Consider the following 23,664-nt stretch of genomic DNA (forward strand, 5'->3'; position numbering starts at 1 on the left):
CTGCCTGGGCAGGAGACCTGGGAGGGGCTACTGCTGACCTGCCTCCATTGCCCAACCCCCACCCTAGGATTCCCAGCTTCACTGGGGGAGAAGTTTAGAACTCCCAAGAGGCTCCCAGGCCCTCCTGAGCTGCCTTGGGAGGTATTGAGCTCCCTGTCACAGGAGGAATGCAAGTAGAAACCCAAGAAGGGACCCAAGCAGCAGGCAGCAGTTCGATCCAGATGGTCTATTCCAGGCTGGAGCGTCTGGGAGGCCATATCTGCCCCCAGCCAGGCCAAGAGACCAAGAGCACGAGGGACTTGACGGGTACACGAGGAACTGGCTGAAGTTACCACAGGCAGGCCAGTGCTGAATCCCCTCCCACTGGCATCCAACCGAGTGGCACTACAGTGCCCTCTCCCCTTTCCACCCTTCACACCCTATTTGCCAGCTGACCCCAACTGCTCGCAGCCAGGCCAAGACTGGGCAACACTGCAGGGACAGACTGTTTCTGACTTACTCCCTGGAATAGGCTGGCTCTGTCCTCCAGCAAAACCATTCCTGGAAAGACAGGGATCTGGGGTCTGAGACTAAAGGGTCCCTGTCCCCTCTAATCAGGGGAGAGAATGAGATTTGCCACCTCCCCATGACCCTGAAAATGATGTGGCTGATAGCCTCCCGTGTTGGAGGAGCACGTCCCTGTGCCAGGCACTGAGCTAAACTTGCCACAACGACCTCGCTGAGTCACTGCAACTCCGAGGTAGGTGCCAATATGCACAATTTATAGATGAGAAAACCGAGGCAAAGAGGCTGTATGATTTTTTTCCCCAAAGATTTGCAGTTAGTAGTAAGTGGCAGAACCCCTGACTCCAGGGCCTGGGCCTTGTACCTCCACACAGTGCTGCTTCCCTGCCTTGGCCTCCATCTTCCCATCTGTGGGATGGGGAGGGAGCGGGACATGGTGACCTCACAGCTCCCAGATCCCACATCAACCAGCCTGGGATTGCCAGACGGAGACCAAAGGGCCTGCTCCTCCTTCACACCTGAAAGAAGAACTGGGGAACAGTCCAGACCCCATACAGGTAAGACGACTGTGGCTTAAGGCAGTAAGGGCTGTGCCTAAGGCCCCCAGGATCCCAGGTGGCGGTAGGGCATGCAGATCCAGGCGCCTTTCTAGGCCGCTCTCCAGCTCTTCGACGTAGCCAAAGCAGCTTGGAGGCCAAGGGACCCGGGTGTGAGTAATGGAAACCAGGCGGTGGGGCCTTCCGAAATGGGAATTCCATCTGCCTGACTTGGTTCTCTGGGATAGTGGTTTCCATGGCAACTTGGGAACAGGAAGGTGGAGGGCCTGGCCCGAGGCTGAATCCCTGGAACCTAAAGCAAGGGGAAGGTGAGTCTCCTCAAGGGCCCAGGGTCTCCTCCAAGCAGAGAATGCCACAGTGAGGCCAGGCAGGCTGGGACCTGGAAGCCCTGGGCCCTGACATCAGCTCTGCTGCTGCCATTTGGGGGGAATAGGAGTGGTGTTGCAGTCCTCTCTGGGCCTCGGTTTTCCCAACTGTCAGGTCCCCAGATCTCAGGCTTGCACGACACCTGAGAGGTTCCCTCACTCTGATCGAGGAGAACATCTCTGTCCCCTGTCCTTCCAGAGTCATCAAGGCACTGACACCTCTGCCGTGAGAAAGCCTTTCACCATTTGCAAAGCCAAACAGGGCTCACCAATCAGGTCCAGTGCCTGGAAGAAGACCCAGCCCCACTCCTGGAGGAGCTCACACTCCGGTGCTAGGGGAAAAGGCTGTTACACCTCTTGAGCCCCTATTGCATGCCTGGCCCCCACAGAGCACTGTTTCTGATGCTCTCCTTGTGCAGGAAGGAACCTGGGGGTGGCCTTGCCCAGGGAGGCCAGCAAGGGAAGGCACAGAGGAGAGTGGCTGCACAGCCCTGTATCCTTTGCATCTCCAAGTCCCTGGTGGGCAGACCTGAACCCAAAACCCCACGCAGGGAACAAGCTCCAAGGAGATGGAGCCCAGCCCCTCCTGCACCCACTCTAAGTCATCTAAGTCAGCCCAGCTGAGCCAGTCCCCACCCCAGGCCACACCCTGGTCCCAGCAGGACTGTGGCAGGTGGTACATGTGGGCATCAGGGGCAGGTTTTGCATCAGCTTGGCTGGGCTCTCTTCCACCTCTCTAAGCGAGGGGTCCAGGGCCTCCTCTGAACCGTGGCTTCAAAACTGGCCTTTCCTAAATTTGCATCTCCTGTTAGGCACAGAGGGGGACGTCTCCCACAGGGCCACAGAGGGATTTTCTGGGAAATTTACCCCACCCTACCCCCACAACCCACAGCCCTGTCACCTCTCCAGCTCTTCCTATGTCCAGAGGCCTCCATGAGCCTGCCCACCTGCAGCTGCCACCCTGCCTGAGATTCTGGCCCCATCCACCTCCACCAACCATCCCTGTGCCACTGGAAGTTCCACTAGAATCTCAGGGCATGGCAAGGCAGAGAAGTGAAGGAACTTGCTGAAGGTCACATAGCCAGTTAGCAGCCCAGCTAGGACTCCATCCAGTAGCTGGTGGAGGACAGTGATCCAGAGAGCAGGCTTTGCACCCAGGTGGGCTTAGGCTGAACCCTGTCTCTGCCACGTACCCGCTGTGTGACCTTGGACAAGTCACCTTACCTGCCGGGGTTTCACGTGCCTCATGTGTGAAATGGGGATAACCCCCACCTCCCAGGCGTGCGGGGAAGGTAAGACAGTAAGCAGAACCAGCTTGGCAGAGCACCTGGCACAGAGGAGGTGGCTGTCAGGGAGTGGGAGCGGCACCGGGTTCGGAGGCAGGGGATGGCAGGAGAGGAGAAGCTGAATTGACAGCCCACCTACCCACCGTCCCAGCCCCAGTCACCCTGGAAAGCCTCAAAACCAGGAACACACAGAAAGGGTCAAGAACAAAAAATAACACAGGCCTTTTATTTGCTCCAGAACTCGGCCGCTGTGTGGTCTGAGGGTGCCATGCTTTCCCAGAGCCCCCGGGGGACCCCTCCCTCGGGGTGCTGGATTTGGGTGCGAGGTCAGACTGCAGCCCCTGCCCCACTGGGCCTTGTCAGTCCAGCAGGCCCAGCTATCCGCCACTGGGGCTCGGGACCAGCAAATCCCCTGAAACTGGAAAATGGTGCCCACCTTCTCTGCAAGGTGGCTTTTCACAAGGCGTTGGTTAAAATATTGCACTTGTAAATTAGGAAAACTGATGAGGCAAGGTTTCCTATTACAGGACGATGTGCCAAGCATCCAACTACTGTTTAAATAAATAAAACTCAAGGCGGGGGTCTGAGCTGTGAGCCCAAGTGGCCCCCCTGGAGAGCCCCAGGGCCCAGGCCTCGGGCCCCTGCGCCATCAGCCAGTTCTTTAAGGAACTTGGTCATTGCAAAGTCTCCGCAGCAGGGCGCGGCAGCTCCTGATCTGGCTCAGCCAGGGCCCCTGACCTGCCAGGGCCCTTGGGCCCCTCGTACCAGGGCAGTGGGGGCCCAACGGGGCCAGTCCCTCTACTCCTCCAGTGGCCCGGGCCTCTCTTGGTCCAGGCGTCTCATCCAAATGTCCATCTGTCTGTCCGGGCGCAGCCTCCGGGGGCTCACTTGCCCCCTCTGTCGCAGGGGGTAGGGAGGCGGGTAGGGAAGGGCCCAGCCCGCCTGGTGTGAACGCCGAGCTCTACCCCAGTGGCCCCTAAAGTGGGGGACTCATCTTCTTCTGGTTAATGAGGTCCAGGTAGAGGTCCGAGCGGAGGAAGCGTGGGTACGAGTCCTTCTCCATGAGCCCGAAGATGCGCTTCTGCGCCAGATCGAAGCAGCCTCGCGTGACGCTCTGCAGGTTGTCCTTGGTGTGCTCCCGTGTGTACGAGTCCAGGTTCACCTGTGGAGGTGGCCGGGGACATGGTCAGGGCTGCCTGCAAGAAGCTGCTCCTAGGGGCCCGGGGCCGGGACAGGACCTACCTAGCGTCCCACCTCCAAGCCCTTCTGCTCCACATCTTAAGGTGCAGAGTAGAGGCCCGCAGGTGAGCGGAATCAAGTCCTGGCTCTGTCACTTACTGTAGGGGTGGTAGAGTTTATAGAGCCTGAAAACACCACCTCTAGGGCCAGGCTGCCCAAGTTCAAATCCCAGCAGTGCCACATCTAGGTGTATGACCTTAAGCAAATCACTTAAGTGCTCTGAGCCTCTGAAGTCTTACGTGTAGGGTAGCATAATAGTACATTCCCCAAAGAGCCATGAAAATTAAGCATGATGGTCCATATTAAATAGACACGCCCGGCACACAGGAAGCACTCGATAGATGTCAGGCTCTCTGAGACAGTCTTCATTTTTAAAATGAAAATAACATGAAATCGTATTTTACAAGTTTTCATGAGGGTTAAATATGAGAGCTCATACATGAAGGGCTTAGCATGTGCCTGGCACCCAGCAGCACCTTGACTGTGGCCCCTTTTGTTATCAATCAAGATTCTGTTCTTCCCAGGGTCCCAGCCTGTTTCCTCTTCACCCTGGGCACATGGTCTCTAAGAGTCACTCTGGCCTCTCCCCTTCCTGAGCTCCCCCTTGAGGCTTCCAGGCACCCCAATCACTGAGAGGCCACACGGCCAGGGGACGGGGACCCGAGGGCCCAGCCCAAAGCTCTACCTCCTTGCAAGCCTGGATCGCGATGTACTCAGCAAAGATCTTCTTGGCCTTGGCCGCCATCTTGGACTGTGACTTGACCTTCTTGAAGTCCTCGCACGCCAGCCAGAATTCCAGGTTCTCCTCACTAAACTCAGTGCGGAGGAAGGCTTGGAACACCACTAGCCCATCTGTGAGGAGAAGCCCAGACCCTGGGATGAGAGGCCACATCAGCCCCTCCTGCCCTCAGGCCCCCCAGCTTACACTTCTGGGGTCTTTTGGGTGCAGTTGCCCAGAGCTTAGTAAACTGACCCACTTCTGAGAGCCAGGAACCCTGGGATATGGTCCCACCCCTGCCATTGGCTCTTTGTGGGCCCTGACCAGGTCTCTCCCCATCTGTGCCTCCGTTTCCTCATCTGTCAAATGGGGATCATCAGGCTCATTTCCTGGAGTCTTGTGAGGATCAGAAGGGTTCCCACCCATGAGAGAGCAGGCGCATCTGGCCCAGTGTAAGCCCTCAGTACATGGAAATGTTTATTGTTATTCTGGGAATAGGGGTCTGAGCACACAGGTCCCAAAGGCCTCTGGCAGGCAGTGCCAGCTCCCATGCACAGGGAGGGGCTGCCAGCAGCCGGCTCCAAGGCCAGAGCAAGGGCCTCAGCCTTTCCTGACAGTAGGGACATCTAACTGGGTCCAGGAAAAAGGGAAAGGCAACCTCTCCAGGGCCAGACGTACTCTCTGGGCCTGGGAGAGGAAGAAAGGAGGAGGGGGTCGAGACGCAGGGAGGGAACAGGCCAGCGAGCCCCCACTTACACTTGTGGACCAGCAGCTTCTCCAAGGACTCGCCCCACTTGAGTGCTTCCTCCGAGGTGGGCCTGAGGGGCGAGGCAAGGGGCACAGTGAGGGACGATTCGGCTCGGGGAAGTGGGATGGCTGCAGCTGGGCGACCTCTGTCAGCTGCCTTGGCCCAGAAAGTAGCTGAGCCTGGCTGGGGAGCCCAGGAGGAGGCCCACCCCCTTTCTTGGGGCTGGCATCACGTCTATCCCCACCTCTGCCCCTCCCTGGTCACCCTTCCCAGGACAGCAGCTCCCCGTGAGGGCTGCCCGTGCCGGGTACCAGGCTCCCTCTACGAGAGCCTCCACCACCCCAGAGCTGGATCAAGCCAACAGCAGTCTCTCTTAACCCCACCGCCAGCTCTGCTCCCATGGGGACCAGTAAGTGTCTGAGGGGGCCCGGGGGTGCCAGAGAGGACCTACTTGAAGGACTTCGTCACTTTGTCTGCCTTGCCCGCTGGCTGGGCCCCAGGGGATTCGTTCCGCCGCCTGAAGATGCCCAGCTTGTTCTTCATGTCCTTGGCTCTGGGGACAGAAGCAGAAAAGGGGCTCGGTCAGCCTGGCACCCTTGGCCGCTGCAAATCCAGGGTCGGGAGGGTGAGGGCTGAGGCGAGGGGCACCTACTCCTTCATGGTGTGCCGCCTCTGGAGGTTCCCGTTCCGAGTGAGGTACATGCCTCGGAGCATCGCGGGAGGGCCCCCCACCGTGCTGCCTGGGACGGTCTGCTGGGCTCACCCCCAGGCTCCTGTTCCCAACCCGCGTCCTAGGCGGCGATGGGGCGGAGTGCTGCTCAGGAGGCGCTCGCTGGGATCCCAGCCGGAACACTGGACTCCCAGGCACAGGCCGGGCTGGGACTCAGACAGGAGGAGCCAGGAAATGGGAGGGACCAGGATGGGAGCAGAAAAAAAAATATCCCTCCTGGCCAACCCTGAGAGGGAACCCGTGAAAGGGGCATGTGTCTATGAGAAGCGGCCTCTGGGGCACGCCCAGGCAGGAAGCCAGACCCATTATTTGTGACTGGCCTCCCCGTTACCATGGCAGCGCCCTGGGAAGGAGGAGAAAACAAGTCAGCAAATTGCTGGGAGGGAAGGAGGGAGGGAGGGGAGGCTCTGCCCACCAGGGTGGCAGGACTGGCTATTTTTAGTCAAGAACCATTTTTAGCCCTGCCACTCCCCCAGGCAGATTTCAGCCCTGGGCAAGCTGCTGGCGACAAAGGCGTTAAGTGTCTCATGCTCGTGTCTGCCTCCCCCTTGCCCCTAGACCCCAACTCTGGGCACCTTCCAGATAGTAGTTCCTGCCAGCAGACCTCCCAGCCTCAGTCATTGGCTTTGGATACATCCATCCATGAATATGCAGAAAGGTGGCCCACAAAGTGTCAGTAGTTTTAAGCTTGAATAACGACAAAAGTACAAATCTTATAAACTCTCAAAAACATCATTTGAAATGAATTGATTTTTTCACACATATTTAGCTATATGACTTTTGAATAATGATTTGTTTTAATTTTTGATCTCTGTCCTGATTAGATGAAAAATGCTGACTGAATCAAAAATTAAATGTGTGAAATTAAAAATGGTATCAAAATCACAAAGCTAAATAAGTATAAAAGAAGTTTAAATAATTGAATTTTCAAATGTGTATTATAAGTTGGGAGCATACTTCTGAAGTTATTCAAGCTTCAAACAGCACTAAGACCTATGGGACACCTTGTTTATTGAAGGAAAGTGGCCCAGGGTGGAGGTTAAGAGCTGACGTGCTGCAGGAAGACAGTTTTGGGTTCAGATCCCAGCTCTGGCAGTTACTAACTGTGTGCCCTTTACCAAGTTACCTAACCTCTCTGAAGGTCAAGTTTTCTCTTCTGTTAAACACGAATGATAATAGTACCTACCACCTGCTAGAGTTTTCGAGGCAAGGAGAAAATGCACATAAAGCTTTAGCACAGAGCCTGGGGCAAAAGTGTTCAGGCTTATTTTCACGTGTGCAGCTGGGCAGCTGATTAAGGATAGGGATGCTTCTCTGGCAGATTCCAAGCCAGTGAGATAAGGCCAAGGAGTCCAGGGATTGGCAGCCCTTTGGTGAGGATCAAGGCCCTCTGAGAGCCCTGGTGTGCCTAGGAGTGAGAAAGCCCGGCTTCCTGGGGCACAGTGCTCTGTCTCAGAGCCCCTGCTCCTGGCCCACTGTCCAGGTGAGGAGACAGAAGCCCAGGGAGGGGGAGCTTGCCTGATGTCCAACCTGCAGGCCGCCATCATCCACCTCAGCTCCTTGCTGGCTCAGAGACCACTGTGTTTCTCTGTGGCCAGAGGAGGCTGAAGCCCCTGCCCAGCCAAGCCTTTCCACCCAGGTGCACAGCTTGGCAGACCCACAGCTGCAGGGCACAGCTGAAGAGTTCCTCGAAAGTCTCTGATTGCCGCACGGGCAAGTCGAGAAAGGATGGCAAAGGTCAGAGGTACCTATGTGTCCCTACGTGGGCCCAGAGAGCAGAACAGGGACCCACAAGGGATGCTAAAAGAATACTTTCCTCCAATCAGAGCCAGGAAAAGATGAAATGCGTGGCCTCTGGAGAATGGGCTCCTGTCACTAGGGGCTCAAAGGCTACTTAGCAGGGGTATTGTGGACTTCCTTCACGGTACTCTGCACCGAGCTTAAAAATAACAGGTTCCATGGGACTTCCCTGGTGGTTCAGTGGTTAGGACCCCACGTTTCCACTGCAGGGAGCCCGGGTTCAATCCCTGGTTGGGGAGCTAAAGATCTTGCAAGCCTCACTGCGCAGCCAAAAAATAAATAAAAAATAACAGGCTCTGAAGAATAAATAAATAAATAAATAATTTTTTAAATGTATGTGTATTTATATTTTTATATTTTTTAGAGCCAACATGCCAGGTTTCAGATCTCAATCCTACCACTTTGTGACCTTGGACAAGTAACTTAACCCTTTTCTGCCTTAGTTTATTCATTTGTAAAATAGGGTAAATAAGAAAAAAGAAATGTAAAATAAAAATGATGATAAAGGTTAAATTAGGTAATATATGTAATGCACTAGAATAGTGCCTAGCACAATAAACATGAGTTATTTTTATTGTCATCCCAGATTCTAAGAGACCTTGACTAAGCGAGCTTTGGGCAGTCAAAAGGTAGCACCCGCTTCGAAAGAAGGCTTGGGTTGGTGGAGCAGGGCCACTCCAGCACCCTGGATGCCTGCCCTCTGCTGCCCTCCACGGCTCCACCCCTGGGAGCGCCACCCACAGCAGCTCTGGTGCTGCCTGGACCGGATGGCTGGAACAAAGAATTATTTTTGTTTGTGCGTTCTACCTTCCCTAGAAAGTGTGATTGTTCCTGGATGCAGAGTGAGAGAAGCTTACAGTTGCTGCAGGAAACTGGGAAGCTGGGGAGAAAGAGTTTCTAGGGAGTGGACTTCAGCCAAGGTCGAGGTCAGGGAAGAAGGCTGCAGGAGGCACTGGGAAGGACTCCTGTTCTTCCCACCGCCCCCCCTCCCCAACCCAACTGGTGCATAATGGTGGGCACTACAGGACCTGGAGGGGAAGGGGTTCCTCCTGCGGGCCACCACGTGCCTCACCGCCTCCTCCCCTGTCCCTACCCGCAGTCTCCGGGGCCCAGGGTACAAAGAGACCCGAGGAGAAACCCCTCATGCTCTGTTAATGAACGAGCACCTCTAACAAACCTCCAAATAGAATCGAAAGTATAAATGGACCGGGGATTTGGGGAGGAGGGGCGGGCCAGAAAGGCATGGGGAGTATGGAATCCGCTCTCTGAGCCAGCAGCACCCCCTCCTGGCAATGTCCAAGACTGCGCGCATTCAAGAGCTCGGGAGGAGAAAGGGGAATCCGTGAACAGTCTGGTCAGCCCTCCCTCAGAGGAAGCAAAGAACTTGTCGTGGTGGCTCGGCCACTGCTTGCTTAGCAGGCGGACAGGGCCAAGGCAACCCGGCTGGTTGCTTCTGCTCGGTTCCTGTGGCTTCCAGATACTCAGTCAGTACCTTGCCTCACTCTGCGTGGATGCTGAGGGCTGTGCTGCGTGCTCAGAACCCTGGTGACCTTACCCTGGGGCCACTGCTAAGTCCCAAGATCCCGTTGTTCACAGGTGTCTGTCTGAGGCAGCACTGGGTGCAGCCCCTTCTCCCCACCTCTACCCCTAGGCCACTGGGCATGGAGAATAAGCCACAGGGCAGGGGAAGATGGGGGGGGGCAGGGAGCCCCCCAACCACTAGGGTGAGGACCATGGATCTTTCCAACGTACAGGTTTTTGCTCTTTCTCTTCCGGGAGGCATCCTCCTCGTCCCCAACTGTGTCAGCCCCGCTCATCTGCAGAGAAAACACAGACATGCTGCAGTCTGGGTATCCAAGTGCTGCCTGAGCAAAGAGAGGCTCAGAGATCCAGCAGCTCCTGCAAACCCGCCCACCCCCACCTCCATCTCCCACCCCTTGAAGAACAAGGGACAGAGGGAGACCCTGACACCGGGAGCAGCCTGTTCATGGGGTTCAGCTAGGGTAGCAGAGCCTCCACCCAAAGGAGTCTCCTCCTGGTACACCTAGGACACGGCTTGTGCGCGAGAAGCCAGAAACACAGAACTCACGGCAGTAGGGCAGGCCAGAGAGGAAGCTTCAATCAAGGTTCTACCGTGTGACTCTGCCAATTGCTGTCCTCTCTGAGGCTCTAGTGCTTAATTTCAAAATGGAGATCATAATGACTAACCCACCCAGGATTCTGAGGTTTTAAAGAGACTTGGGATTGGTCAGCAGTATGTTAAGTAAATTATTACACCTCTCCCGACTTAAAGCTTTCCATGGCTCCCAAGTACCCTCGGGGATAATGTCTAGACTCCATGACATGACGTAAGAGTCTACCGTCTTGAGATCTGGGCAGAAAGTTCCACACCAATATCAGTTACAACTCCTTCAGTTATCTCCCTGACCTGACCACTGCTCCAGCAACCTTTTCAAACTGCCCTCCAGCCAAAAAGAACGTCTTCACAGCCCAGTCCCCTCACCTCGGGCTTTGCCCATGCTATTCCTTCCATGGGGATGCTTTTGTGACTCTCCCACCTCCCTTTCCTCCTAAGACCCAGGCTCAGGAAAGACTTAGACCTCGGGTACTCTGCTTAAACGCCTCCTCACCTGGGAAGCCCTCCCTGACCCCTAGACCAAGGTTGTGCCCCCTTCACCCCTTGTGAGGTCCCTGCTATAACCAACATGGCTTCCTCCAAATCTGTCTCCTCTACTGGACTGTGAGTTCCGAAGAGCAAGGCCTCTGTCTGCCTTCACCTCTGTCTAGGTGATCTTGACTAGGCTTGGTATACATTAGGAGCTCAAGAAATATGAATGAATGGATGTTTCAAGAGACAGGGAAAACAGGCTGGGAATGTGTCTTGAAGACCTCACTGCTTGATCCAAGGCCTGCAACTTTATTCCCCGGGGCTCCATTGAGCCCACAGATCCGCCCTGATCCCCAACCTCCTTGCCTTTGCCTGTGCTGTGCCACCTTCCTGGAATGCCCTCTCCTCTCCTGCCCCGTCTCTGCATCCTCCCAGTCTGCTACTCCTCATCTCCTTCAGACCCCTCCAGACTCCCACCAACTCTACTGAGGGCCTCTAGAGCGGGCCGCCCTTTGTCACCCTGCCTGTGTGTGTCCATCCTCCTCCAGGGGAAACCAGGGCCCACACAGTGCCACTCCAGAGCAGGAGCACCGGAAATGCTCTGAGATGTTGGAGGAGGTACAGCTAAAGGTAGGCTGGGCTGGGACACTATGTCCTGAGATAAGACGGAAGCTGTGAATCGCAGCTCTGACTCCTCATGAGCCGCACCCTGGGCCTCAGTTTCCTCATTTGTAAAATAAAGAAGATGGGCTAAACCTTAAAATACTGTATTCTCAATTCTGGAAAGAAAAGTGGCCTTAATCCAGGTATAGCCAGCAGGGGGAGCTACCAGCCCCAGTGGCACAAAAACCCAGGGATGGATGGATGCATGCATGAATTATAGCTTCATTTGTGGAGCGCATGCTATAGGCCAGACCTCAGAACGGGCATTATCCAGGCACTATCTCATCAATCTTCAGAGTAAGTCCATAAAGTAAACAGAACCTCAGAGAAGTTAAGTCACCTGCCCAAGGGTTTAAGTGGCACCTGGAAACTAGGTCTGCCTGAATTCAAGGCCTGTGTTTCTCCACCAGAGGATGCTGCTACTTAAATGCAGAGGACGGGGCACACTTTGAATGTTTTCAGTGATGGACTCGGGAAATGCCACCTCTTTCCTGAGAACGCTGCCCCACCAAGGTTGTAAACACGTGTGTACGTGCACACACAGGCACCCGCCCGTCTATGGTGTGGGATTCCGGATCTACAGTTTGCAGCCAGGCCTGGGTACAGATCCTGCTTCCACTGACTTTGGAGACATTTCCTGGCCTTTCAGCTTTAGCTTCTTTAGTTCTAGCAGAGGCGTGGTGACGGCCACCCACCCTGCTGTTAAACAGATTCACCCGGATAAAGTCTGGGTCCCCAAGGCCCAATCTGGCACACAGGGTGCCGTCAGTAACCAGGGACTGGCAGCATTCACTGCCCAGTGAGCGCTGTCACTGTCACCCCATGCTCACGGGTCACAGTTGTGCCGGCCTGGCTGGGGAGCGCCTGAAGCCCCCACCCGTGGGAAAGGGCCGCCAGCGCTGGGCTTCCTCCCATTTAACCTCAGCTTCCGCACTTTATCGGCCCCACACAATGGGCCTGGGGACCACTCCCGCCCCGCCCGCCGCCCCCAGCCTCTGCAGTGCTGGGAAATGGGCTCTTCCTTCCACTGCTGCGAGGGGGTCATCTTCTCCAGGGTCGGGCCCTCACCAATCCGCCTGATAGAGGGGCTGGGGAGCTGCGGCCCTGGGAGTCAGCCCCCAAAGCGGCCAGCGAAACCCATATAACAAGGGGGGCTGTGTGCCAGAGAGAAGAAGCTGAGACAGAAAGTCAGGGTTCTGATTTCCAGCCTCTGAGTGGCTCTGAAGCCTCCTGTCGCCAAGAGCTGCAGCAAGGCCTGCCCAGGGCCCAGCACGCAAAGGGGCCTCTCCTTCCCATCTGCTCCTCGCTGCCCTGCTCTGCTCCGTGGCCCTCCCAGCTAAAAGGAGAACGGAGGCAAACCGAGAACCACTCCGCTCTCCCTTCACTGCAGACAGGAATCCCTGGGGCCTGCCCAGCCCCCACCCAGACAGCTCCAGGGACTGGAAGAATAATTACAATTCATATTGTAATTATAACTATACTAATAGTCATGGCTGGGAGTTAAATACTAAACTGCCTGCATCTGAATCCTAGCGCAGTCACTTACTAGCTAACTGACCTTAGCCAAATTGCAGCCCCTCTCTGTGCCTCGGTTTCTTCATTTGTAAGATGAGGATAGCAGCTGGACCTACCTCACAGGGCTGTTATAAGGATTAATGAACACATGCGAAGGGACTGGACATGCTCGATAAGCCTAAGCTATGGTGGTTATTGCTGTTACTTACTCTGTGCCAGGCAAGGTGCTAAAGTGCCGTATCATACTTTAATTAAACTTCTCAACAATTCTAAGAGCTATTTGCTGTTATTCCCCCCAGTTTACAGCCGAGGATACTGAGGCCCAGGGGAGTCCAGTAACTTGCCTGGGCTCTCCGAGTTGGCCAGTAGCAGAGAATTTCAGGTCTGGCTCCAGAGCCCACCATGATTGAGGGCTCTCCTGTGAGCGGGGCCTCACCTGATTTCTCCTATTGGTCCTGACCTGACTTCCGGGGCCACCTGGCCATGCCTGGCTGCTCTCTCTGACCCAGACCATCCTGGCAGGCCCCAAGGAAGCTTGTGGAAACACTAGGGCTAAACTCTACGCTTACTTGTTTAGACATAGGAAATAATCCTTTAGGCTTTTTAAAAATAGGAGGCTGGAAAGTGTCATCACATCTTGGAGTCGTAAGGCATCTCTTGTCTGACCTGCAGCCTAGGTGGGAAGCTTAGTGCAGCAGGGCTGGCACCCTCGGCTGACAGCCTCTGCCCAAGCCAGTTTCCTGCAGGAAGGGAGAAGGAAGCATGGCAGGGAGGGGCCACAGCTTCTTTTCACTGTCAAAGAATGACCCGTGAACTTGGGCCGAGCCAGGCCAGGCTGGGGTGAAATTCAATGGCAGCTTCACGGGCTCAGACACAGATACTCTTGGAGCTTCCCCGGCTCCCAGGAAAAGGACAGACACAGGCCCGCGGATCTGCCCTGCTGGACCTCCAGGGAGCAGCCGGCAAGGCAGCGGTCTGGCAGCAGAGGGCACTGTGAGACAACTCACCCCAGCACAAGGGGCCAGCTTCCGGGATGACCCACAGGATAACCCCGGGGGACCTTCTTTCTCAACCTCAGGCAGCCCATCCATAAGATTATCGTGGCCGAGTGGACCACCTCTCAGATCTGTCTGGTTCTCACAGTCCCATACACAGCAGAAATCACTCCAGTACACAAGAGGGAGGAATGACAGGTGAGGGGAGGGGTAACATAGGGACTGTCACCCCTGTGATAGGCGGCATGCTCTCTGTCCAGCCTCAGCCTAGCCACGCGGCGGCACAATGACAGGCCCAAGGCCACATCAGGTCTGTCTGGCCCTCCTGGGTCTCCTTCTATCACAGGGTCACTGACGTGGGCACAGAGCTGTCAACATATTACAGTCTTCTTGAATCCCTGGGACAACTCCATGAAGACTTAGCACTTCCGGTTTTATTAGAGAAAGCTGAAGTTCAGAGAAAAAACGTAACTTGGCCAAGGTCTCAGGACCAGAAAGGGGGGAAGCAGAGTTGAGACGTGAACCCAGTCTGTCTGAGTCCACAGCCTGAAGACCTCACCTCTCCTCTTTACCTCTTGTCTGGCTCTGCCTGGAAACTGGGATCTGTTGGCATCCATAGACCCTCCCTGGAAAGTCAGGCCCAAGCCAGGACGATGGAAGTCACAGGAAAACCTGTTGCTTCCGCCGGCTGCCAGCCCTGCACACCCTGCCCCTCACCAGTAAGAGGTGTGCAGCATCGGGGGTAGAGCCAGAGAGGACAGGACGGGGTGAGGCCCTGTCCAGCTCCATCGTCACGGGGCCTCAGACAAACCCCGCTCCCTAGGCCTCAGGCTCCCCCCTGTGAGATGAGTACAGCTGGTCCCAGCTTGAGGCAGCGCTGTGAAGGCGAGCAGGGGGAGCTGGAGGTGCCTCGCGAACCCTGGGAGAACGGTTACTGCTCCTGCTGTCCTCCTTCTCCTCATCACCATCATCGTCAACGTGATGCCCGTTTACGGAGCACCTAGCAGGCACTGCCAGGTACCGCCCTGAACACTTTACCCGGTTCAGGCTCTCTAATCTCCCCAGCAACCCCACGAGGGAGGCATCAATAGTACGAGTATTTACCGACAATGCCTATTTTACTGATGAGGAAACTCAGGCCAGAGAAGGGCAGGGACTTGCCCAAGGCATGGAAGGAGACCAGGGCACCTGTCTAGCCTAGACCTCAGCTCCCCTTGACAAGAGTTAGCTCCTTACTGAAGTCGGCTGCCTAGAGGGAGCAGGATGTGAACGATGATGAAGGACTTGAGGCCTGGTAAGCAGGAGCCACGTGGAAGGGTAGCCACCAAGGTGCTGGTGGCAGCCGCTGAGGTCCCTGCCAGCTTAGTCACTCAAGCCCAAGAAAGGAAGTGACAGGCCAAAAGAGGGTGGGGGAGGGGAGGATGCCAGTGGGAACCTTCGGCACCCAAAGGAGGAAGCTGAGACAGAAGAGAGCTGGCCCGGGCCTGCTGGACTACCAGGTGGAAGTATCTGCCCCAAAATAGGAGCCGAGATCAACTGATTTAGGGAACTAGAAATGTACACGAGAATGTGTGTGAATTTATCCATATGTAAATATTTGTATTGGAGCAAGGGGGGAGGGGACATAACTTGGAAGGGTCTGGTGGGGGCACTGAAATTGGGAGGCCCAAGATAGGTGGCGGGCCCTTGGACCTCAGCCATCCTCCAGAGGAGAGTGTCCAGGCCTGGCCTACGTCAGCCTGAAGCCTCACCTCAGTAGGACAGAGTTCTGGACTCTTTCCTATAGAAGCTGCTTCAAGAAATGGCCTAAGATGGTGATACTCAAAACTATGGGGAACGTCCCAGTCCCTGAGGGGCTTGTTTAAAATGCCAGGTCTGGGCACGACCCCTTGGAAATTCTAATTCCAGAAAATCTGATTCCAGATTCTGGGGTAGGGGGACTTAGAAATCTATATATTAATAACCTACTCCCCTGGTGATTTTGGAGCACATCTAAGTGCTTACAGATGAGGAAATAGATCCAGTCCCCATTCCTTTCGGATTTAGTTCCAATTCCCGGGCACAAAGATTAAGGTCCTTATCTGGAGGGCCCCAACCTGCCCTTCCAGCCTAGCCACCTTTCAGCAGAAGGCGTCCTCCCACGAGCCGAGCAGCCTTATTGTTAGTGGCAGAGAAGCTAAGAAGGCTTCTGAGGCCGCGTCCCATCTTGGTGGGGAAGGGTGCTGGAATCCACTAGTCCTGTCTGCCATGGGTTTGCAGGCAGGAATGGCAGCATGAGTGCCATGCATCCACCATCCCTGTACTTTAGAAATCCCTTGTTCTAAGCTAAACTGACTTCCACCGGCAGTTTTGTCCAGGTCATGGTCTTTCATAGAATATCTACCTCATTCTCTTTGTTTATTCTAAACCTGCCCAACTTTCAAGGCCAAACTGAGGAGTATCTTTTGCCAGAAGCCTTCCCTGGTGGCCCTAGGCTCTGGGGTCTCTCCTCCCTGAATCTGCACCCACCTGGCCTCACAACAGCTGTCATAACAACACCTCGCACCGCACTGGCTGTTAGCACCTGCACAGCATTCGCCTGGCACCTGCACTCATGTCATCAGGCACCAGGCTCTTTGGGTCTACCCTCAACCACCATGGGATGTGAGTGCTATTAATCTCTGCCCTTCAGAGAAGACACTAAGGCTCAGAAGAGCTGGGTGACTCACCCAAGGCCACACAGTAAGTAAGGGACAGAGCCCAGACTCGAGCTGGCGAACGAGCTTCCAGGCCATAATGCAATCTTCTCACTGCATAATGCAATCTTTTCTGTGTGGGCCACCTTCCTGGGCCACACAGAAGACACATTCCTCACAGGCTGAGATAAGCCTCACACATTTCTGTGGCCCCTGCTGTGGCACAGAGCACAGGGCCTGGCACTCAGCAGGAAATCAATAAACACTTATTCATCTATTTATAAATATTTGCGAGAGGCAAACAGCACAGTGGTTAAGAGCTCCAGCCCTGGAGCCACATTCTAATTCTAGTTTAGACAGTTATAAACTGTGCGACCTGTGCAAGTGCGATAACCTCCCAGTGTCTCAGTTTCCTCATCCAGAGCAGGCGACAATGGTATCTACCTCACAGGGCTGTGAGAGTTAATGAGTTCCTGTAAATTGCTTAGAATAATGCCATCACTATTCTAAGCACTGTGCTAAATATGTATTGTCATGCTTGTTGGCCGACAGATTTCCAGTCTGGCTAGGCCTGGACCAAGTATAAATTATAACTATTTCTCCAGTTATGATGTTGGCTCTTCTAGATCCAAATACACCTGCTCTACTTCCTGTGTGTTCCCCCAGTACAACGGAGCTGTAAGAATATCTGGAGTCATAAAGTCTTGGGTATAAGTCCAGGTTCTGCCTTCTCAGTCCCTCTGGGTCTCAGTTTTATCCTCTCTCAAATGGGTAGAAGGCTCATTAGAAGGCTGAGAGAAGAGCAGAAGTGGGACAAAGCAAAGGCTCCTTCCCGCAGCTCCCGGACCCACGCTCCCTCCACCCCACCCTGTCACGTACCCACGCCCCCTCCACCCTGGGCCTCCTTACCTTCCTGTGCCCTGTGAAGAAGAGGGACAGGTGGTGCATGGAGCCACCATTGCGGCCCAGTTCCTTCTTGAGGGTGCGGGGCGAAGGCATGAGCCAGGTGGGCGCGGTGCCCTCTCCATCCGAGCAGTGCAAGGTGGTGTCGGAGGTGAAGCAGGGCCCGCGGGCCTCCTGCAGCAGGCTGCCCTCACTGTGCGTCCGGCGCCGCAGCGAGTTCTGCACGCGCAGGGAGAGGCCGCCCTCCGCACCCTGGCCCGTCTCGATCATGCTGCTGCGCTTGGCCTCGCCGCACTCTCCGTAGTTGTCATCACTGGTGTCCTCATCCTCGTCCTCCTCGCCCTCCTCCCCCTCCTCAGCCTCTTCCGCATCCTCCTCATCGCCCGAGCTGCCCCCCTCCGCCCCTTCCTTCTGGCTGTAGGTGCTATCCAGCCGGACCTCGGGGATCACGAAGTTTGGCCTGGAGGCCACAGGCGAGTCCCCTGTGGCTGCTGGTGGGTCCCCAGAGCTCACGGTCTCCTCAGCAAGGGGCTCAACTGCCGGGGGGCCCTGGCTGGGGGGCAGGTCCCGTCGGGGCGGAAGGTCCTGAGCAGGGGGGTCCCGGATGGCAGGGGGGTCTTTGCTGACTAGAGGGTCTGGGCCGGCAGAGGGTTCTTGCCCGGAGAGCGCTGGGGCTGCAGGGCATTCCTGGCATGGTGGGGAGTCCTTGTTTGGCAAGGGTTCCTGGCCCAGGGAGGGTTCTTTGCAGGAAGGTGAGTCTTTGCTGGGTGGTGATTCTGGGCCAGCAGAAGGTTCCTGGCTGGAAGAGGCATCCTCTTTGGGTGGAAGGTCTTGTCCTGGAGGAGGCTCCTGGCCAGGAGAGGGGTCCTTGCTGGGTGAGGGGTCCTCGGCACCTGGCCCCTTCCCTTCCTCCAAGGGCATCTCCTTCTTCTCATCTGTCTCTGACTCAAACATCTGTGAAATAAAGAGAAAATGAGAAAGGCTCACAAGAGGAGGCCACTGTGCACAAGCCGATGTCACAGAGGTTGAAACAAAACCAAGCAGCGGCCCAGACCCCACACTGCACCCCACACTGTGAAAGCCGAAGTACCACATGGAAGCCTGACAGTCCCTTTGGCTTAGCTGAATATGGGTTCCCACCCTTATTTCCTCGCTGGAAACTTCTGCTCCATCAACACATGGTTGGTCATTTAAGGGAGAAGAGGGAGAGGTCAGTTAGCCTTATCTGGCTCCTATCATACTCCAGGGGCTGTGGCAGATTAAACCCCTCTTATGTAATCTTCCCAATGGCCCTCTAAGGGACGTGTCATGGTCCCTCTGAGAGTAAGTCACTCTGTGAATAAATGAGGAGCCAGACAGCCTTTGCCTTCACGGACCAGAATCAAACCAAGCCCCGAGCCACAGCAATCACCAAGTCGGAGAATCCTGGACCCAGCCAAAGGATATCTTCTACCTGAACAAAGTATTTTTAAAGTCTTAGTGAGTCATTCAACTAAGAGCTTGCTCTGAATGTTTAGATCTTTTTGAACTAATAAACTGGAGTAAAACTGGAACTTCAAAATATTCGTGCACACCTGGACTAGAGAGATGTCGCAGAGACACGGGACCTCACTGAGGGGTCATCCACCCGGTGCTTTTTAAACTGTGTTTGGAGGAACCTCAGGAGTTCCACATACAAAAAGGGAAGCGCTTCCTGACTCACACACAACCCTCAGAACCCTTGGAGTTTTTTGCTGGGTTCCTGCAGATTTCATTTGAAAAGGGAAAAATAGTGCCCTCGATGGAGTATGAAAAGCAGCTATGTCACAGGAAGACTGGGGCTCAGAGAAAGTCGGGGGGTGTCGCAGTGTCGCAGCCCCCCGGGAAAGTAGGTCAGGCCTCGGCTAGGCTGGGCTCCTCATCACAGTCAAGGACTCGGAATGCTAGACCTGGCATTACTCAGAGCCCAGGTTTCACCCATGAGGAGGCCAGAAGCATCTAGAACTAATAAAAGAGAAAGATGCCACACATCCCTGGGAACTGTACAGATGTGCAAGCATGTGCACACGCACACACAGAGGTGGAGAATTTCAGGGGTAAATACCTCAGAACATAGGTTAAGAGTTCATACTGTAAAGATCACTAATGTCCATCAAATGGATAAGGAAGCTGAGCCCAAGGAGCAGTGACTTACCCACCACCGCACAGCTGCCCAAGACCGAAAGGCTATGCCTGCAGCTGGGAACGCATTTAAGCCCTGGACCAGCCAGGCCTCACATCTGGGAATGAGTGGCCCAGCCACAGCTCAGGGCAGCTGCAGGATGCTGCACACACGTGTCAGGGGTCACAGTGGCGTCTGGGAGCACCAGAGCGGATGTGAAAGCCCAGTGTGGGTAAGAGCTACGGTGTGGGAGGATGAAAGTGAAAGCCCCTCCCCACCCCCACCCCGGGGGTGGGAGGGGTGGGGAGGGAAGCTGCTGAGCCAGGAGGGGAAGCCTCAGAGGACTCTAGGACGGTCTGGCCAGGGTGGTCTGCTTCCCAGGCACAGCCAAAGACAGATGCCCACTCACTCAGAGGACTTCCCGCCCTGGAAATTCTGCCTGTAGCTCCAGGATGAAGACGACTCCACCCAGGAACCCCTTGGACCTCACTACCTCAGACCCTGGGACTTCAGCAAGCCCAAATCCCCATTGCACAGATGGGGCGGCTGAGGCCCAGAGAGGAGCAGGAGCCAACCTAGAATCACACAGCAAGGTCAGGAAGGGCCAGTCCCTAGATCCTCTGGGCCTCAGGCTCTCTGCCTATGAAACAGGATAACCACCATACCCGAGTGACACACCAGGAGAGTAGACTACAGAAAGTCCAAAGCTCTGAAACAAGGTGATGATGGTGGTGGTAGTCGTGGTCATTAAAACAGTGGCCACAAACCTCAAACAATGGCACATCTTTCCTGTGGACCCCTAGAAGCAAATCGCCAAACTCCCAGAATCGAAGTTGGCAATCGTGATGCCAGGCGCTCCAATCCAGGAATTTCATCTGGGAACCTTAGTTTGTTCCCAGGGGGTCGGAGAGACCTTCCACTGAACTGACAGGAAGACAGAGGGCCCAGCCTAGACAATGACCTAGGAACTGGCCCAAAGGTACCCATACGCCCTGGGCTAAGCTAGGGTTAGAGCCTGGCCTCTGGCTCTTTCTTCCCAAGTCCACTTCGGATCTCAGTCCCCAGAGCAGCCCAGTCCTCCGCCCATCCCCCACCCACTGGGGAGCATTTACCATCAAGAAAAACAAACTGCTGCAGCCAACTCCCTGGTGCCCCACATTCTCTCACCTCCCCCTCCGCCAGATCCCTCCATCTGGAAGGAGGGACTAAGGAAGCAGCAGTCAGTGCCTTGGGGCCTGGCACTGGGCCCTGAGAGGGGAGCGGGCCACATTTCCCCTTTCCTGGGGGGTAGGGTGGGGCCCAGGCCTGTACCAGCAGTGACTGTGGCCTGCCTGCCGAGCCCGCCCACCCCTGGAGAAAGTGCAGCAACAGACCCAAAACCAGAAATGCAAGTCAGCCTGCCTCTGCCAACCCTGCCCTAAACGGAGGCCAAACCAAACAAAGACAGGAGGGGAAGTGCCTCTGTCCCCAGGGCCCTCCCCCCCCCCCCCCCACCAGCCTCTTGCCCTGGGACGCTGAGAAACCACCCAGGACCAAGGGCTCTCAGAGCGCCCAGCTGTCCCTGCTCAGACGGCCAGAGTTTTGATTCCAGCGGTGTCATTTCCCAGCTGTACAAGAAAATGGCCAAGCCTCCCGACGTCTCCGGGCCCGTTTCCTTACCTGGAACAGAGCCGTGATATCACACCAGACTCACAGGACAAAGTTAGTGTTCTTCACAGGGCCTGGCTCCAGAGAAGCATTTGATAAAGTGGGAGCTATTATTAGTCTAGGTTTATCTTAGAGATAGGGAAACTGAGGTCCCAGAGGCTAAGGGAATTACCTAAGAAATTCGAGGCTGATTCAGTATTAGAAGTCCTATCTCCTGGCCAAGGGTCTCTCCCTACTTCCTTGGACCCGTATACACAAGGGTTTGGGGTCCCGGGGGTCTAGAGGGAGGGAGAGCAGTCCGTGAGCACTGCTGGAGGCCCCTCACCTGGGCCCATCCCCCACAGGGCAGACACTGGCAAACAAGGACCAGAGCTCATTGGTTCTGTCCTGTGCTCCTGGACAGGGCTTGTGAGAGCACCTGAGCAGGTTTGGTCAGGCCTGTGTTCCTGGGAAAGCTGGCAGACGGGGTAGCTCAGTGGGGAGAGGGGGCCTCTGGAACAGGAACCCTCAGAAACCTTGGGGGAGACAGTGGCAAGTGAAAGAACTAGCATAGGAAAGGAGATGAAGATGAGAGCCATGTTACAGAATGGATGCCGGGCATGGGATCGTCCTGTGAGAAACGGAAAGACACATGCAGAGCTGCACTGCGTGAAACTGCCCTGGACGGTGCGAGTGGGACGTGGGGGCGGCGGGAAGGCTGGGACATGCGTGCATGCGTGCAGTCATTCATTCCCCAGGCACTGAGTTAGGCCCCGAGGGGGTGGGGAACAGGGACAGCAGAGGACAAGGCACACATAATCCCTGCCCTCAGCTAAGCAGAAAAACAAAGGTTGGACAATTTGTCTTAACACGTGTGGTGAGTGCTCTGATGGAGGACGTGCATGCAGCTGGGGACACCCAGTTAGGCAGCTCTTACAACAAGTTGGGGTGACAAGAATTCAGCCAAGGTGCCCCAGAGACCAGCCTGCTTGCCCAGGGCCCTGGGTCCGAGCACTCCATGCAGCTGCCCCTCTTCTGCAGGGAGTGTGTATCTCTTCCATCCATCACTTCTTTGGCTTGGCTGGACCAGGGTTAATTCTATGCATGTCTCGCCTGCTAGAGGCACACAGGAAATGAACCAGGCCTTCTAAATGGAGCTGCTGTTTAGGATATAATCAAATCCTCTCTCCAATCCAATCCAGGGCTCGGAACAGGCTGGGGAAGGGTAGCAGGTGTGACACCCAGAGGCCTGCTCACACCAGCTACGTCCCCTGGGCCCTAGAGCTCCAGCTACTATTGGGGTTGAGGGTGGGGGTGGACTGCTGGAAGTGACTTGCCCAATGTCACACAGCTACTAACTGTGGAGCCAGGTGGGCTGACCCCAGAGTCAACCTGCAGCTCTCACTCTGAGATGACTCATCACATCTACCACAGATGCCGGGCTCCGTATCTGCCCTCAAAAACCACTTCCTGCACTGGGCTGGGCTGGGCTGGGGCAGGGTGATGGAGGTCTGGGGGTGGGGGAAGTGGACTGGGGTTTGCGTCCATCTCAGGGCGGCCCTTATGAAGGATTTTCAGAAAGAGCCTTGGACATAATGCCAGAAGACCTGGGCTGGAATCCTGACTCCATCACTTGCTGGCTGCGTGATCCCAGACTATCACTTCCAGGGACCAAGTCTGAGAAAGGACAGGAAAGTCCTCTGTGAAATGGAAAGTCATTGGAGAAAGGGAGAGGCTGTTAGAATTCCCACCCAGCCATTCAACCTTCAGGTTTGCCTTTTGAGATGGGGTTGCTCCTTCAAGTTTGGCATGCCTCTGGATCCCTGGCTTGACGCCTGCTTCCAGGAGCCCCCGCCCAGCCTCAGTCCAGCTCCTCAGGCCCAGCTTCTTGACACCCAGAGGCTGGAGCCACCGCCCTGCCTCCACCTCCACCTCAGGGGCCTCCAGGCTATTCTCTTCCTCCCCTGCCCCCACTGCGACAGGTCTGGCAAAGTCCAGGAGGATGGAGGCAGCAGCTTACACTGGGCAGAGCTCTGGACACTGATTCCACTTCACACTTACTGGCTGGATGACCTCGGGGTAACCTCTTTGGGCCCCAGTTTCCTTAGCCATAACATAGGATGCTGTGGGAGGAATGACTGAGCTGACGTACACCCAGCTAGTGTACACAAGCACTCTATAAACGGCAGCCGCGACCACCACAGCATGGCCCAGCTTTGACGCTTCGTTCCCTGGATTTCCTCTGACCGAGCCGATGACCTCCTTCTCCACTCCATCGCGGGCCTCTCGGCCTGTGTCCTGTTCACTGGAACCTGCTCCAGCCCCACTCCCTCGTCTCAGGCCCGCACACTCCATCGAGCACCCATCCACTCCCCAGGCAACAAGCACCATCTGTACCATCTGGCCATGGACAATACCCAGTCCCCGCTGCCAGCCCAGACCTGTCCTCTCTCAGGATGTTCTATGCTCTGTGGATACAAGAATAAGAAGGACATGATCCCTGTCCTGGTGGAGTTTACAGGCTGGAGCGGAAGGACTGGCATGAACCAAGTCATCACCCACAGAAACAGTTTGAAAACCACTGTGATCCAT

At 55.5% G+C, this 23,664-nt stretch overlaps 1 protein-coding gene across 9 annotated transcripts in view; it reads right to left on the reverse strand.

Moving 5' to 3' along the window:
• Positions 1–2,910: 2,910 nt before the first annotated feature.
• The window catches only part of RGS3 (regulator of G protein signaling 3), a 141,081-nt gene continuing 120,327 nt past the window's right edge, over positions 2,911–23,664 (reverse strand). For 7 of the 9 annotated variants that reach the window (XM_057724643.1, XM_057724646.1, XM_057724645.1 and 4 more), the window contains 6 exons: positions 17,313–18,260; positions 9,700–9,764; positions 5,869–5,970; positions 5,426–5,487; positions 4,637–4,803; positions 2,911–3,874 (listed from right to left, as the gene is read on the reverse strand). In XM_057724643.1, the coding sequence (XP_057580626.1) occupies positions 3,689–3,874; positions 4,637–4,803; positions 5,426–5,487; positions 5,869–5,970; positions 9,700–9,764; positions 17,313–18,260 (1,530 nt within the window). In that variant the 3' untranslated portion in view covers positions 2,911–3,688. Of the gene's footprint in view, positions 3,875–4,636; positions 4,804–5,425; positions 5,488–5,868; positions 5,971–6,069; positions 6,298–9,699; positions 9,765–17,312; positions 18,261–23,664 lie in introns of those variants that run through there. The other 2 variants (XM_057724653.1, XM_057724654.1) reach the window with 2 other exon arrangements.

Source organism: Hippopotamus amphibius, chromosome 2 (genome assembly GCF_030028045.1).
Source record: "Hippopotamus amphibius kiboko isolate mHipAmp2 chromosome 2, mHipAmp2.hap2, whole genome shotgun sequence".
Lineage (NCBI taxonomy): Eukaryota > Metazoa > Chordata > Mammalia > Artiodactyla > Hippopotamidae > Hippopotamus > Hippopotamus amphibius.